The sequence below is a fragment of the Carassius auratus genome, unplaced genomic scaffold (assembly GCF_003368295.1).
Source record: "Carassius auratus strain Wakin unplaced genomic scaffold, ASM336829v1 scaf_tig00217227, whole genome shotgun sequence".
In the NCBI taxonomy this organism is placed as follows: domain Eukaryota; kingdom Metazoa; phylum Chordata; class Actinopteri; order Cypriniformes; family Cyprinidae; genus Carassius; species Carassius auratus.
The window spans coordinates 124,760-142,294 of NW_020528951.1; the positions used below are offsets into that span (position 1 = coordinate 124,760).

Consider the following 17,535-nt stretch of genomic DNA (forward strand, 5'->3'; position numbering starts at 1 on the left):
CACACCTGGCACTTACACAACTTTAAAAGAAAAAACATTACACTTGACAAATCACACATTTCTACCACCCTCCAAGTTTTTTATGAGAAGTACTTCACTATGTAGTTATTGTGAGGTGTACTGGAAAAGTCCAATGTTTTGATGAATGTTATTGTCAAAATCATTGATTGTAGTTTCTGTCTGATCACGTCTGCTGCAGCATTTTAGTTTAAATAATGAGCACTAAACACAATCAAAAGAATCAAAGCCACAGAAACAGCAATTATCATATGTACGGATGACTGCTTTTGTGCTCTAAGATCACTAATGTTAAAACACAAAGAAATTCCACCATGTAAATATGTATGAAATAGAAAATCCCTACAACGTAATTATTCTGTTCTCTGTGAAGTGATGATGAATGAAAGGTAATGTTTGATATTATGCTCTTTTGAGATTACAGTATGTATTATTTTTGCTGATGGACAATGATTGTGTTTTATAAACACAGTTACAGGAGTGAGGAAAAAAGAAACATAAGTTATCAAGGGTCAAGAATCCAGCTAAAATAAAGCAATCATAACCTCATCATCTAAACCTCTGTAATTCTCTACACAATCTTCTGTAATCGTCTGACAGAATTCAAGTCTGGCTAGTGATGTCTGAAGCTGCTGATGCTGTTTGTGGAGCTTCTTTTCAGTTGATTTCATCTAAAGTCAGTTAACAGCAGCTGATCATCACTAACAGTCAATCAACAAGTAATTATCCACTTTTTTTGTTCAGTGAACTGCAACAGAACCAGAAGAAAAGTACAAGTAAAAAGAGCAAGAGAAAGAAAGACATGAGCAAGTAAAAAAAAGTTTGAGAGAGTTTTGAAACAAACAGCCCAAAGAACAACACGAGCTCTGAGTATCCCAAATGTTTTATTCCTAATGTCCAGCAAACACAGAAAACAACTTATTTAAATGAAGAAAATACTCTATAAAGAAGAAATACATCAGTCATAATGCTGTCATTCTCAAATGAAAAAATCTGAGAAGAAGGTTTAATCTGAACACAATCACTTTTAATAAAACTATCGCACTTTTTCCCTAAATGTCTCGACATCTTCCTCAAAACTGTACACATAAAATCAGATTATTGATGGTGAACAGTTGTGCTATACACACACTTTATTATTAAATAAAGTTTTCTAAAGTGATGAATGAGTGTTGTGCGAGCTAATATTCAGACATCGAAGTCATCAAGGAATTTAGATGTTTAATTTGAATATTTCAAGCAGCGAAGAAAGAGAAACAGAAACATTTGTTTGGAAATCCCATATTGGCAAATTAATACAAATGTAGAGATACATACAAAAAATATGTGTTTTTATCTAACTTATTTTATTTTAACTGATTATCTCCAGCCATTTGAAAAAATATATATATTTACAGTATTATAATGAAAGAATTAACAAGAGTAATAGTCTATGAATAAACATTACACTTCGGATTATGATTTATAGGTTAAAGAACTAGGATAATAATCAGAAAAATAAAGTTTGTATTTTAGATAAGCATGTGTTCATAATGGTCTAAAGATGAACAACAACAGAAGTGTGATTCACACATGGACCTGTAATGGATACATTTCGCTCTTTTTAATTTACTTTACATTTTAAAATGTTATTTATTTTAAATACTTTTTTTCATTTTAATAATTTATATGTAAAGCAGTTTTGAATACCCTTGTGTATGAAATTTGCTATGAATAAATGTGTATCTCTAAACCTCTGTTGTCTTCTCTAGCAGCTCTGTGACCTGATCTGTGTTTCGTCTGTCTCTGTTGTTGAACGACTGATATCAGGACGATCAGACGCTGGAGATCAAGACTTCATCTGATGTGATCGTCCACAGATTCAGGATTCAGATGATCAGCGTGAGGAAGAGGATGAAGGTGTAATTCACAGCATCTGCTCCAAAGCTGTTCTGAATCCACATCACAATGCTCCTCTCTTCTTCTGTGAGTCTCACATCCAGTGTCTCGTTCCCTACTCAGGGAACTGTCAGTTCTCAATATCATTCTCAATATTAAATAATAACAGAGTCCACATCACAGCTATAATGATAAAGGCACAGATAAACGATATCATCAGAAACACTTTTAGAGCGATTTGTTTTTTTCAGCTGATGAATGATAAAACATTTTCAGTGAATCATAATAAATCCTACTGTAACAAGCTTCAGATGTAATTTAAAGAAGCAGACGAGTGTGTTTAGAGTAGATACGGTCTGCTGGTGTGGACGCTAATATAGTTATCTCTACAGTAATCATTCTTGGAGTGAACAGGCCTTTCTAGACTTAAAAAAATAAAAAATAAAACTAGGGAAAATATAGTTAAACTACCCTGTCAGTTGGAATGGTTTATTATTTAACTTTAAATAAGGAATAGAACTTCAAAAAAAAAAAAAAAAAAAAAAATCAATCAAACAGGAAACAGGAAGCCATCTGAAAAAAAGAAGAATTGTAAGTTAGCGTTTGAGAGCTGTAAATTAACAGTGCATTCCTATTATTTAATGACACAATTTTTGTTTGCAGTGCAGCTGCCAGTAGACAATTTTACAGCACAATAGTTTACGGTGAAGGTGATTTTGTTTGCATGTGTAGTATTACAATCACACTGCCAAGTGGCACAGATTCACATTACACTCTCAGAGCAGCTGTTGTAGCTCAATGAACACATGCAGTCTGAAGAAAGATTCAAATCAAATAGACATCAGAAAAAGAGGTTTAAAGTTAATTAATCTTTCATAGTGTTTCCATTTCATTATCAGCACTACTGACTACTGTCCAAAAACACATACATTCAGTCATACATCCAAATGTTATACATTAAAATATAACGAATATCTTTATAAATGAAATGTACACATTTACCAGCAAATATACTTTGAAGAAAACCATTTTGAGATCCAGTGAGAGAGCACAGGCGTCTGAACACGAGAAGAGAGATCAGAAGAACATCTATGATTCAATATGCAGGTGTGTCTCTGTGTGTGAGGACTTACACTTTCTCAGCCCTGGTTTGATCCTGAAATCTCCTCCATGATCCAAATTAAGACAAAACAACAACAGCAACAAACGTTCAGTGGACCGATAAATAACATTCAATGAACAGTTTCACCATTTAGTAAAATAGATGCAGCTATGCTTACATGTATGGTTCCTAAAAACTGTTAAAAGAGTTTTGTGATTAGACATTTAACAGTCCTAGAATTAGACTCAGTTTCAAATCCTAGTTTTATGCATTTTAATTAAAAATTGCAACCCAGTTTCAGGGAAAACTAAATAAAGCTGCAGTATGTATATATTATACATTGTCAACATCCAAAATAGCTCAAAAAGGATTTGGAATGTTCACTTTGATGCATCCAGTGAAAACAGCTTCAAGAAACTCAGTGCACATCCATTATGTATGTATATATGGCCTTAAATGATAGCTGCCCCACATTGAGTATCTGCAGTTTATATCTTGGATCCTCCAGGTTGTGTTTGAGCAGTCGATTGTCCTGGGTTATGATATTCTAAACTCTGTTTTCTATGAGCACTCATACAGTGTGACAGTGGGATATGGGTGCTCCCTGCAGGTCGGAAGAGGAATGTCCTGTCAGAAAGGGGCTTTTGGGAGGACATGATTAAAAGTGAAAATAACGAAAGCACCAGAGAGCTGCGTGACAGGTACAGCATGTGTATTATTCCCTAACTTTTTTGTAACTTTTATCGCTAGTGCATGTTAGAACCATTAACTCTGCTTATTAGAACCAAAGTCTTTTTTGACTTTCGTCTGTCTGACTATAAGCATGATTGTATAGTGTAAAAATAATATTATCTAAACTGCTTCATTTCATTATTTCTGTTTGAATTTAGCTTTATGTTTGCAGCTTTTCACCAGAAAGTAAATCAAGTGTGGTTGTGTTTGGGATTGTTAAAATACTAAATGAGTTTATGTAAATAAATAAAAATACATGAAATTAGTCAAACCCAACTAATAATTCATTTCTCATCTGATCTTATCCATCGTTTCCTATAATTGTGGACACATTCGTTTGAGTTGCTTCAGAATCTATATGGAGCATAACTATGTAAGTGTATTGCTTATTTATTGTCTATATTTTACTATGAACAAATTACTCAGCATCACTACAACCTTAACAAAAAATAAATAAATAAATAAAAAATACCAGATTTTATTTTTCTTTTAGTCGTTTCTGCTATAACCAGAGGTGGGAAGTCCAGGGGCCAAACACACTCATAGAAATGTTGCTATAGATACAGGAAGTATGGCATTTCCTCTTGTAGCAATCTCTCCTAACCACATATTCATATTAAGTAATTGCTCTTTTATTTTCTTTCATTAAAGAAAATTAATATATCTCTAAGCTGTTACAACATTTTAAAGGCATAGGCTAAGCAAATCACTATATCTAAACTGCATAGCATCATTTATTTTATGATAGGATAAAACATATTACAATACAGCTTTTAGAAAAAAAGTCAATACTGCAACATAGTTGCAAAATGCCCTTCCTTGCACAATCATCATTCAGCTAGCAAAAGTTTCAACTGGCAAATGTGACCGGTTTAACTGTTGAGCAAATTCTAACATCATGCATTTCTTATTACTGACTTTTAAGGTTCTTATCTAACAAATTTTATATCTAACTGTTATCTTTTATGGAGTTTCTGGTTTTGTAACACCAACTACGCACACAGTTCCTATCATGTATGCCTATGAAAGATGATCTAACCAATCAGAGTAGATATGGGGCGGGGTGACATGTGCAACCTCGTCTCTATATGTAGGCTGCAGCGGGTGCTTCTCTTTTTTTTTTCAACAAAACCAATATTTTTGTATGCATTTTACTTATTTTTTTCATGTTATTTTACTCATTTTGAATGATTGCTTTTAAGCATCTCATTTAATTAATTCTAATTAATTCTAATGTGTTCAATTTAATTAATAATATTGCTTGTAATCTGTTGCCACAATTTTATTGAGTAAATAAAGTTTTTCACTTTTTACCGTGGTTTGCAATCTCAAAGCTTTGATATCATTTGCAAGAGATTGAAACTCAAATTGAAGTTAACCAATTCAATCATTTCTTTCAGCATCTTCATCATCTTTTTGTTCGAGTCCTCTTGTTTCCACATAAGTTGAATTATCCTTCTTATCCTAAAAACAATTTCCTGCTGCTCCATCAGCCATTCTTCTTTTCAGTTTTTCTTGACGTTTGTCTTTCTTTATTTGTTGTTTGACTTCTTTCCTTTGAACCTCTTCTACAAGGAGGTCATCAAAATCTGTTATACCTGGTTCATAATCACCGTTAGCCAGTGACAAACGATTGTGAATATTTGTAAGTGGGAAACCTCATTTCTAAATCGGTAGATTCAACAGATCATATGACATCACTAATGCTCAATCATCAATTAATCACATAATTATCTCATTAACTTCACTAATTCAGTGTTACTCAAAACACTCTGTAGTGTGTACTACACATTATACGTGTTCACTTGAAACTGAGGATTTTGTTGTGGTGTTTAAAGGGTTAAAGATTTAAGATGAAGAAAAAACAGCATGAAATTTAATTTAACAGTAATAAACTGTAATTAATTTACGGCAACAATCTGTAGAAAAAATTATTGCCAGTTGTTTGGTGTTGAATCAAAGAAGAAGAAAAAACGCGATATACTGTAAAACGTAATAGTCAGATTTACCAAATGAAAAAAAGTAAGTTTTACTGAAATATTTGTGAACATCCATAGAAAAAAAAGATATGCAAAGTCATACACTGATAATGAGAGTAAATACTGAACTCAACTGTATTAATGTGTGTTCGCACAAGAGAGATATGTTAGTTTAATGTAGTTTTGTTGTTCACCATTGTGCTGGAGAGTAGAGCCTGTTCCTTCAGTCAATGATGAGCCACAAACTCTGATCTTTGCTGCTTTATATAAAGACAGTAAATGTGGAGCTGTTGATACAGTGGTGATCTCTGTGTTAAGTACTTCAACACATACACGTGTGCTATAGCTGACAATGAACTGTGATTATTTGAGTAAAAGTAATGCATTTAGCTACTTTACTGCTACACATTAAGTGTTTGCATTTTGCAAACATTCCTTCTCAGAGGACTCAAATTAAATAAGTTCACAGTACTAATGACATATGAATGCTAGTTTTTAAACTCAAAATGTTTGAAGCAGTGGTAGTGGAGTACATACAGCACCTTTAAGACGTTTTTAACACCTATTGGAAAATTTACTCTTTGGCTTTACTGACTGTTCTGACCAAGAGTAGCAGTATTTTTACTTGATTTATTTACTTATACAGTGAGCCAAATGTAATCTAATAAGAATCTAATTAAAATCTAATAAGAAACCCAATTTTATGGTTTTGTTGGCTTCTTTTATTATTATATATTACTATATATTTACATTTAGTCATTTAGCAGATGCTTTATCCAAAGCGACTTACAAGTTAGGACAATAGAAAGAATCAAAACTAACAAAAGAGTCACAATATGTAAGGGCAAATGACAAGTCTCTTTTAGCCTATACACGTAGCAAGCAATTAATATATATATCGTCAGTATAAGATAATTTTTTAATAAGAAAGCTGTAAGAACTTTGAAAGCTTTTGAACTTTGTATGTACAGTATGTATGTATATGTATATCTTGTGTCTTTGAACTTTTATACTTACCTTCCTCTGGCAATTCCTATATGTTGACAATTTTTTGTGTTATATCTTGATAAAAAAATATTGTGTGTTATTGTTCTTTGAATAAAAATAAAAAAAATGAAAAATCCCAAATCCAGCCCAATAGTATTTCAAGGGGGGTTCCCTGGTAAAAATTGCGTTCTGGGGGCTAAATATCATGTTATTGGGTTCGCTTCAACATGGCCACATGAAAAAAAAAAATACTAATTAATACTCATGTTTTTGAACTGTACTATAGTAAAGTACTTGAATTACTTTGATGTTGTAATTCTGTAGTTGATGGGCTAATATAACAATTACAGTAATATAAACAAATTACTTTACCAAACACAGTAATTTATCTTACAGTTTACTGTAATAAAAACTAAAGTACTACAGTATTTATTACAGTTCATGAGTTTACTATAGGTAATCCTACAGTATTGCTGTAGCATTTATTAACAAAGAATTGTAAATACTGTAATTTAGCCTACAGTAATACACTTTACTATAGTATGTTTCAAAAACACTACAGTATTTACTATAAATTACTATAGTATTTTACCATGTTGGCGTGGATATGAAAAACAACCCATGGCAACAGATTTTAAAGTAGCCCAATCCGAGTGACAATGGTTTTGGCAGCACTGAGTGGAGGTGACACATTTCCTGTTTGAGAGTGGAGCCAGACCATGAGCCAGACCTATCTGGGAGAAACTACCAAGGGCTCAAGTCCAAACTTTGCATACTTATTATTGAGAAACGGCTCCGTTTGGCTCAGAGAACCTAAATGCATTGGTTTCTTCTGATGAATCAATGTTGTCAAAATATGATGACGTAATAACGTACACTATAGCATCCTGAATATCAGAATAAGACGACTGAGAAATCTCTGAAAAGAAGAGAATATCTGCTGTACAACACCCCTTAAAGCATTCAGATAGGACGAGTGGTTCAAAAGTAATTAAACATTTAAGAACAATTGTACTTTTTAGCTGCGTTATATGTTTCTCTGCATGTTTGCAGAGTCTTTCACACATATTTTCACTTTTAATGCCCTGTTTGTGGGTGGAGCTGTTTAGAGAAAGAGGAAGCAGAAATGTGGGAGGAAGAATGTGTGTTTACTTTTAATAATAATATATTCATACATTACATTCATTGTATTTCATCAGCTCTTGCTCTCCCTGAACTGTGATCTGATCTGGTTTCTCTCTCAATATCTGTGAGACTGAAGTCAATCAGGAATGAGGGCCTTCATCATCATCTTCATCACTCTCTGTCTGATCTCAGGTCAGTTCTTTACTGCTCAAATAGTTGTTATATTATTTAACACATGTTGATTATATAATAACCCAGAACAATTGATCTTGTGTTCGTCAGGTCAGGTTCTGTGTTTTAAAGTGATCGGCTGCTCTGGAGGGAGTGTGATGTTCAAGTGCATGAAGACAAACAAGAGAGAGTCTTCTGATCAGTTTAAAGGAAAGTATTTCTGCAGAGACAGAGACTGTAGGACAGGAATCAGTACTGAGACTCAGCACCGCAGGGTTAATAATGAAAGATTCGCTCTGTATGGCGATGAAAACAGAGGATTCTTCTCAGTGTTCATCAGGAAGCTCAGCAGAGAGGATGATGGGAAATACTCATGTGGAAACAATCAGGAATGGAGTCATGATGTTGATTTAGTGGTGAACAACAGTACGTATGATACTTTATAACTTACTACAGTAATTTGTTTTATCATAGTATTGTTTAAAGGTGCACTACAAGGACAAAAATCTATTATTCAGCAAATTCATCATTCAATGATTACAATTCCTCACTGCATTATAATAAATTACAGCAGTATAAAAATTATTTATAATTTGAGCTGACTGAAATGTCAGTTTTCGCTCACTGTTATTGAAAGTGACGTGACTTACAGCCAAGTATGGTCACACACACACACACACACAGTCGCCGGCCCAGGACTCGAACCTGCAACCCTAGGATTAGGAGTCAAACTCTAAAACCCCTAGGCCACAACTCCCCCTAATGGTGTTCTGTCAGTGTTATCTGAGAGTGCACAGAAAGAAGACCATTTACCAAGAGTTTGTTGCTCAAATTAAATTTTCTTCTGGATATATTCCTTGTAAAACAAAACTTTTCTGTCAGTATGTTTCTGCTTTGATGTAGAATGACACATCTCTCATGTTTTGATCACAGGTGACAAAACAAAGAAGCACAACCCACGTGTTAGTTCACCCAAAACAAAAATTTGCCCATAAATTATTCACCCTCAAGTCATCCTAGGTGTATATGACTTTTGATCCTGTTGATAAACATTGGCTTCCACGAAACTCATCGGCTCATACGTCATCCGCCATGAGCTGATTCTGTGTAAAACTGCTGTTGCAAGCCACATTTATGTGATTATTATGTTTTGAATATGGACATTTTTTACAAAAACGCATCGATTCACTACAGAAGGCCTTTGTTCACCCCCCGGAGCTGTGTTAAGACACTTTATATTTATGGATGGGCGTTTTTTTGGACTGAAGGAAGGCAACACCAACTGAGTGCCACTAAACAGCTTAAAAGATAAATAAATAAAAATTCTAATAACTCCGACTGGTTTTGTCTGAAAGAATAAAGTCATACACCAAAGATAATTTATGGGCTAGCATTCATTTTTGTGTGAACTAAACCTTTAACATAAATAACTCTGCAAGAAACATGACACTGTATCTGTCACACAGAGATGGAGATATAGAGACTGAATTTCCCTGTAGTGCATCTTTATTATTAATACTAATAACATTTTAATATTTCAGTGCAATGGTATATTGAAATCATTTTCAGACTCTTCTTCTTGTGGGACGTCTGTAAGACGATCTGCATATAAAGGTCAAACAATCACTTTCAGCTGTGAATATGATCATGGGTTTGAAACACACACCAAAGTCTTGTACAGAGTGAATGGAGATCCTGTGTTTGTGCTGAAGATCTCTCAATCATCACAATCATCTGAAGAGAAGTTTATCCTGTCTGACAATCAGAGAAATCACTTTACTGTGACCATCAGAGACATTTCTGAAGAGGAGCGTGGACTTTATTTATGTGGAGTGGAGAGAGACGGAGGAGATACACCACCTTCAGAAACATCAGTTACTCACATAACCTTCATTAAAGAGATTGAGCTGAACGTTCATAGTGAGTTTAGATTCATTTTAATAATAACAAAAATAAAATAAAAACTCTAAATAAGAAATGTAAATCTCTCCTGACTATATTAATAATGCAATAAATCTTGTCTTGCAGGTCAGATATCTTCTGTCCAGGTTGAGGCCTACATCAGTAAATCAGTCTTCATCAAGTGTAAATTTCCAGAAGAATTCAAAGAAAACCAGAAATTCATCCAGAAAGATTCATCACAGGAGATCTCTGTTGAACAGAATCAGTGGATCCGTCATGATAAAGTTCACATGTATGATGATACCAGTTCAGGAGTTTTGAAGGTTTTTATCAGTGATTTAACTGAAGCTGATGAAGGAACGTACAGATGTGGAGTGAAAACTGCTGACGATCATCTGTTCACTGAGATCACACTGAAGATCAGTCAAGGTAAAGTGTTTCTGTCTGAGTCTGTTTCTGGACAATTTCTATCAGTTAAAGTGAGAAAATAAGATTTAAATTTCTGATATTTTCATTGTTTTTGTGTATAGGTGATCATTTCCCTGAATCAAGTGAATCAGCTGCTGTTATTGGTGAAAGTGTGAAACTCAGCTGTAATTCCCCTGAGAAACAGCAGTCCATCAAACACATCTGTAAAGAGAACGAGCAGAAGATCTGTCAGAGCATCAGTTCATCAGAGAAGCAGCGCTTTGAGTTTTCTGACAGTACAGCAGGAGTTTTTACAGCGAGCATCAGTAATGTGAGCCTGAGAGATGCTGGAGTTTACTGGTGTGGAGCAGAAACCAGACACCAGCATCTGACTTCTGTTTCTCTCACCAATAAACATCAACTGACTTTAACCAGTATGTACAGACACCACAAACCATGCAGTTCAGTCATAGATGCATGTATTTCACAGTGAATAAATACATCTCTGTTCTCTTTGACTATCAGTGCCTCCAGTGATCGGACGTGAAGGAGATTCAGTCCAGATCCAATGCCCTTATGATGAAAAACACACTAAAGAAACATGTCTGCGCAGTGGAACATGTTTGAGTAAAGTAGTAAAGTATCTGTGTAAAGGAAAATGTTTCTCTAAAGATGCTCAAATGATCATTCAGTCAGATAAAGGTCATGTTAAAAAACCAAGGATTTCAGTAAAGGACGACACTGAACTCAATCTCTTCACTGTGACCATGACTGAGCTGAGAGCAGAGGATGCTGGGAAATACTGGTGTGCAGTGACAGATGTGTTTAATCTTCCCATTGAGCTCATGATCATCAGGAAGGACGGTGAGGATGAATCTCAATGTTTCTGCTCATTCTGTTCTCAAACTCATCATATTTAATGTTGTTTCTTCAGCGGTCGCTCATGAAGCGTCTGTCGGAGGATCAGTGTCCATCAGCTGTAAACACATCAGGAATCAAACACAGAGGTTTTTCTGCAGAGGAGATCAGCCCAATATCTGCTTCAGAGACGGAGTTCATGTTTCATCAGATAACAGCAGATTCTCTCTGACTGAAGAAACCTTTACTGTGAAGATCAGCGATCTGAGAGCAGAGGATTCTGGGAAATACTGGTGTGCAGAGGAGAGCTCTGGGTCCTTCATATTCACTGAAGTTCAGCTAAACGTGACCGGAGGTAAAACACTCTTTCATTTAAGGGATAGTTCACCAAGAATTCAAAATGATCTTCTTTCAGGTGAACACATGAATGTTTGGTCCCCGAGCAGCTGTCCTGCTGAGTTCAGCTCTAATCATCTGTAACCTTAGTAAACCTGAAGACACTGAGCTTGTCCAGGTCTGTTTGATTAGAAAGAATGCGATTGAAGAATACACTTTTTTTCTCTTCTCTGATTTTTTAACAGGTGTTTTACCTGAATTTTGCTTTATGGTTTGTTTTAATGTCTGTAAACTTAACATGGCAGAAAATTACAACACGTCTCCGGGTTTTGACGTTTTTTTTTATTTAATTTTTTTCTAACATGCCTGATGTGTGTAAACAGATGTTTCACACCAGCTGAAAACCACAGACAACAGCAAGCAACAAAAAGCTCATGTTTGAGTAAAACTTGCTGCTGCTTCTTTTGTGATTTCACACTGTTGTCACTGCATTTTTTTTTATTTATTTTTTTTTGGGGGGGGGGGGGCACATGTGAGATTAGGCTATTAGACTAATTAGTTTTGTCTGTCTGGATTCCAGCTAGCAGCTCCCTTGAATGATCAATCCTCTCACAGCTTAAACAGCATTGTTTAGTGCTGAGTTCTGCACGCTCAAAAATCCTCTCATTATAGCAAAGAACAGACTCATTAATTATAACAGAACTTTGTGAGATTGCCATGAACTTAAGAGTGTGATAGCTTTTTAATGATTATAAAGAGAGCACGTGCTGTCTAGGCTATAGTATATATCATCCTTTAATCATTTGTTCTTTCCTTTAATTGAGGTGATGATGTGAATTATACACGTTCTGTACACACCACTGGTTCTGGTGAGGAAAAAATGTTAACTGTGAGATATAACTCAAAATTGCAAGAAGAAAAGTATCTTAAAATTATGAGATAAAAAGTCACCTCTTTTTTTTATATTCTTCTTCCATGACGGAAATAAGCTTCCATACGGTCCTCATACTGTGATTGTGTTTTTAGAAATGATCTCGTCTGACAGCGAAAGTGGAAAAGACGAGCAAAAAGCAAAGTCTGGTGAGATCCAAAAGCTCAGTTTGTCATTTTGAGCTAACTATTCAAACATTAGCGTCCGATGTATGTTTATGAATATCTGTTGCTAAATGTGATGGTCTTACCTTGTTACTCAGTCACAATCTCTTTGTGTGATTTCAGGTTTTTTTATAATAGTTGCGGTTTCTGTGGGTTTGCTTCTGCTGGCTCTGGTTATAGGGTTAATCTTATTCAAACTTAAACACAACAAACATGGTGAGACACACACACAAACACACACACATACACACACTCTGCACATTTAGTAAATCTGAGCTTGTCTCCCTCTACTGGTCAGAAATACAGTTAAAATCATCTCGGATGTTTTTCTTCTTCACACAGGAATAATTTCATCAACAGACAGAAGACAGACAGGGGATCATGAAACGGTGAGTTTCAGAACAATAATCTACATCTCAATATGTGAATGGCTAAGCTGATACTCTGTGCTTCATGTTTTGGAAATTTTTCTTCTTACAGACTCAAGAAGACGCCAGGAGCCATTCAGATCCTGAATCAAATCCTCTCTATTCCACAGTTCAGTCACCCACAATCCCCTCTGATGGGCTCCTGTACGCTGCTGTCAGTTTCCAGAAGCATGAAGAGTCTCTTAGTGAATCTACAGTCAGATTAAGTAAAGAGGAGACACACTGTGATTACGCATCTGTTAGTCACAATATCTCGCCAAATTAATACCGGTCTTAAAGTGGAAGTGAAGCAGTCAGTTCAGTTAACATTATTTAACCCACATAGCAACACTGTGTCGGCCCAGATCCGGGCCACATCTGGCACCCGTGGAAAGATGATCTGGCCCACATGCAGCGTGGAATGATGGCCCTTGCCTTGAGAACAGAAAAAGAGATGAGCAGAAACACAAGAACTACAACTGACTTCAGCCCCAACCTTAGATGAAATCAACTGAAGAATAAAGAAGACATTGAATCTCTGGAGATCTCAGCAGAGGAGGATAAAACAACTCCACAAACAGCTTTACCAGCTTCACTTATTACTAACCAGACTGAACAAAAGTTTTTATTGAGAATTAACAGAGGTTTAATTCTAATGTGTTTCACCATAACAGTGATTAGTGTTTCCATTAGTTGCACTCTTAAGATGTTGTTCATCAAGTTCTTTCTATGAGGTTTTTTTTGGAGTGTTCAAGTTCAACTTTTGTAATATATTATTTTATTAAATATACACAATCTTAAATCTACCCCCAGAGTCATCCTTGTGTCTTCCCTCTGTGCTTGAAAATGTGGTTAATCTAGTGACTGAAAAGACTATACCATTATTCCTTTTTTATTTTATTGATGAGTTATTATATTATGATATAGACCCAATAGTTACTCAACATTCATAGGTACCAGGTTTAATTGCAATAAAGAAAGTAGTATTTGGGTGAAATAAACGTTTTAAAAAAAAAATCTTAAGTAGTTAAAACTGGGTGTTAATGCTGCCTTGGCACTTTTTTCGGTCCTCCAAATCTAGAGTCCTGGAAGTGTGTTCCTGGGAGGGACTGCGGTTCTCCGACTTGGTAGGTCGGAGAAAAAAATAGGGTCCTAGAAATGCGGTCCTTCAAATGTGCTCCTGAAAGTCCGGTATTACAGGCAGATGATATTGTTTTAACATTGGAGTCTATGGGATTGACTCTTTTGCAGCAAGCCTCTAGCGGCCAGTCGATGAATTACATTTGACGTTACTTCCTTGTTGGCATCACAAGAGAGAAACGGTTCAGAGAAACGTACGTCACACTCACACACTGTCTGCTCTCCTCCATTTTATCTGTCTTTCTGGTTTCACCTCTCATCTCTCAGTCTGTCTTCATTGGTCTCTGTGAGTCCGTGTGTCCAGGACACGCATCTATCTGTGGGACACAGCTGGTGTCTGGATCATCTGAGCTGTGTCACTGTGAGCTGAGAGAGAGCTGACACGGAGAACTGCATGACTGCAAGGTAATACACACATAGACTGGACCAGATCTGACCACAGTGGTGTCAAACAAGTCAGATCACATACCCGAACAGTGAGCAGATCTGTTAACTCAAACTCGATTATTCCTGTGTTACATTCTACCACAGGAAGTGGAGGGGTAAAAACATGATTTTGAATGATGATAACTGAACCATGTCTGGGAGCTCAGATATTCTCTAGCGCCACTAGTGGGAGTAAGATAGTTGTTGTGTGTTTCTAGGTGAAGTTCAAGCTAGATCGCTATACTGAAAGTGAAAGAAAAAAAAAAAAGACGGCATAGGGCTTTAAACGGTTGCATATTTTGTCATGTAGGTAAGTTCAAATCTTATTCCTTATATAGCCATGCCGTTATAATTACGATTAATAATGATAAATATTAAATAATGATTATTATGAATGATAAAATGGCAGAAGCATTGGCAATGGAAGTGGTTCAGTAGATTATTTTTAAAAAATTGTAGAGGAGAATAATAATCGTGAACTATTTGCAAAAACAAATAAAAAATTACATTTTTAAATGTATATTACATGCAAACATGAATGAAAAACATATTGTCTCGTCAGTTAGGAATTACTAAATGATAGGCCTACCGTATTTTCAATTCAAAAATAACATACAGTATTTAAGCAGAAATTAATTACAACTGTTTAAAATTACATTAGAAACATTACTATTGTAAAAAAAAAAAAAAAAAAGTTGTCAAATATTGTTTTGTTATCTCTATTACCCAACTCTCTTTCCAGTTAAATCGATAGTTCACCCAAAAATGAAAATTCTGTCATTCATTACTCATGTTGTTCCAAACCATCTTCGGACACAAATGAAGATATTATTTATCAATTCCGAGAGCTCTCTGACCCTCCATAGACAGCAAGGTTCCTAATAATCCATTTGACATCAGTAGTTCAACCATAATTTGTCTCCTCTGTGTTACCCTATAGCGCCATTTTGGAGAGTATCACATGCATAAACATATATCAGTGCAGCATATGTACGTGTGTACATTGTTTTGGTGGTTCAGATGATATGGATTCTCATAAACCAGCGATATTATATTTACCAATACTTCTAAAAATTAAACGATAAAATTTCGATACGATTCGATGCAGTAGAATATTGATTGATATATCTATATTATTATATTATATACCTATGTTGGACAGATTTGTTACGTGATAGCATTAATGAAATTTTTTTCAAGATAATTGAAGGTAATTTTCTGCATCTCCTGTGCTCCATCAAGCAACTCCCATAATATCTGTCATAACTCAAATTAATGCACGACTCTACATTATCTGTATTGCATGTGTGTAAGACTTCAATACAATTATGAAGTTATCATTTTATGATGAATAAATATTTTAGTGAGTAAAACTGGTTGTCTTTAGTAGGCTATTATAGACTACACAACATTATTATATTTAAATTAATTTTTAAATGATTATTGTTTTTAATTATTGTCCCTGGATCAGTAGGATACTCTTGTAAAAAAGTAGCAGTGGTAGCAGACAGATTCATGTAGCAGAAAATAAATGCAATATAACAAAGACACAAATTAAATAAACAATGCATTTCATTATTTTTATTTATTTATTTATTTTTTTGGTAGATCTGGAAAAAAAAAATCAGGTATAGAAATTTAATAATCAAATGTAAAATAACACTGCATAGTATTTTCTTTATATATTAAATATAGATTAATTTGTATAGCACGTTTCATAATACAAATCATTGCAAAGCAACTTTACAGAAAACTAAGTTTCTACAATATATGCATTTACTGTCAGTTAAAGTATAAAGGGCAAAAATGTACAGAAAAATAAATGAAATACATAAACAAAGAGACAATGAACATTATTATCAGCAATGACAAAACAATACAGGAATCTGCAAAATTATTGAATCACATATGTATACGGCCCTGCAGTCTATACACAGTAGCCAAATGAAAAGATTTAGGATAGATCTCTTTTGCATATCTGACAGAGTAACATTAAGCAGAAGTATTTCAAAAGAGTTAAACCTGTATCCTGTTTTCTGGGTAACATTGAGAATATCACTATATATTGTTGACCAGTCTGACGGGGCTCATGCTTATAACAGTAGTTTGGTGGAGTTGACTCATTTAGACCAAAATAATCATTTGGTTTTAGCCAGGTTTCAGTCAAGCAGAGTACATCAAAACTATTATCTGTGATCATTTCATTTACAATTACTGCTTTGGGTGTGAGTGATCTAATGTTTAGGAGCCCAAACTTAAAAAATTGTTTCATTTAGCAATTTTCTGGTTACGATTTTTCTTTAGAGCCTGCTTTAAAAATGTATATTTTGACCTCACTATTCGGGGAACAGACACAGTCTTTATAGATTGGACAGTGCAAGTACTTCTATCATTTAAGCGGGTAGAACAAAATTGTTGGCCTTGTCGATACATGGGAAGGCTCCTGAAGTCGTGGGTATCTATCTGCGCAGAAACATAGAGACCACAAGCACCAGGGAAACAGTGAGTGTGCACTTTACTTTTAGTTAACGTAGGACGGACGTGTTGGACGATGGGAGTCTCCGACGATCACAGCATCACGTTCTGTCTCGCGGAGGGGAGAGAATCAGTTCCGGTTGGAAATCTCTGAAGACCGAAGGCAGCGGAGGGGGAGAAGTCCGCTGTGGATTGGTGTGAAGAATATCTGGGAAGATCGAGTCCTGGGTGCACCAGGCCTGTGAAGAGAAACACACGGAGTAGACGTGGTAGGACTGTTAACAGCACGCTGTATACTTACCCCGGACTTGTGAGCATCAGCCCGGGAGGATTCCAGCACGGTTGCCGGTGATGCATAGATGGACATTGGTTATAATATGGACAGTATCAAAATAAGGTGCCTATTTATGCTACAAATATCGGTATTTTACGTGTGGCATCAATACATTGTATCTCGTTAGACATTACATCGGTGTATCGATCCATATCGTTACAC

At 35.3% G+C, this 17,535-nt stretch overlaps 1 protein-coding gene across 2 annotated transcripts; it reads left to right on the forward strand.

Annotated features, from left to right (window-relative positions):
* Positions 1-3,592: 3,592 nt before the first annotated feature.
* Positions 3,593-13,399, forward strand: LOC113100285 (polymeric immunoglobulin receptor-like). 2 transcript variants are annotated; one of them, XM_026265072.1, is made up of 12 exons: positions 3,593-3,699; positions 7,896-8,013; positions 8,104-8,418; positions 9,562-9,912; positions 10,021-10,323; positions 10,425-10,736; positions 10,828-11,166; positions 11,237-11,515; positions 12,523-12,576; positions 12,715-12,807; positions 12,934-12,980; positions 13,072-13,399. In XM_026265072.1, exons 2-12 carry the CDS (start codon positions 7,968-7,970, stop codon positions 13,282-13,284), a joined length of 2,352 nt encoding a protein of 783 aa, XP_026120857.1. In that variant the 5' UTR covers positions 3,593-3,699; positions 7,896-7,967; the 3' UTR covers positions 13,285-13,399. The 2 variants fall into 2 exon arrangements, with proteins under 2 accessions (XP_026120857.1, XP_026120858.1); XM_026265073.1 differs by having other exon boundaries at positions 10,828-11,107; positions 11,454-11,515.
* Positions 13,400-17,535: the final 4,136 nt, after the last annotated feature.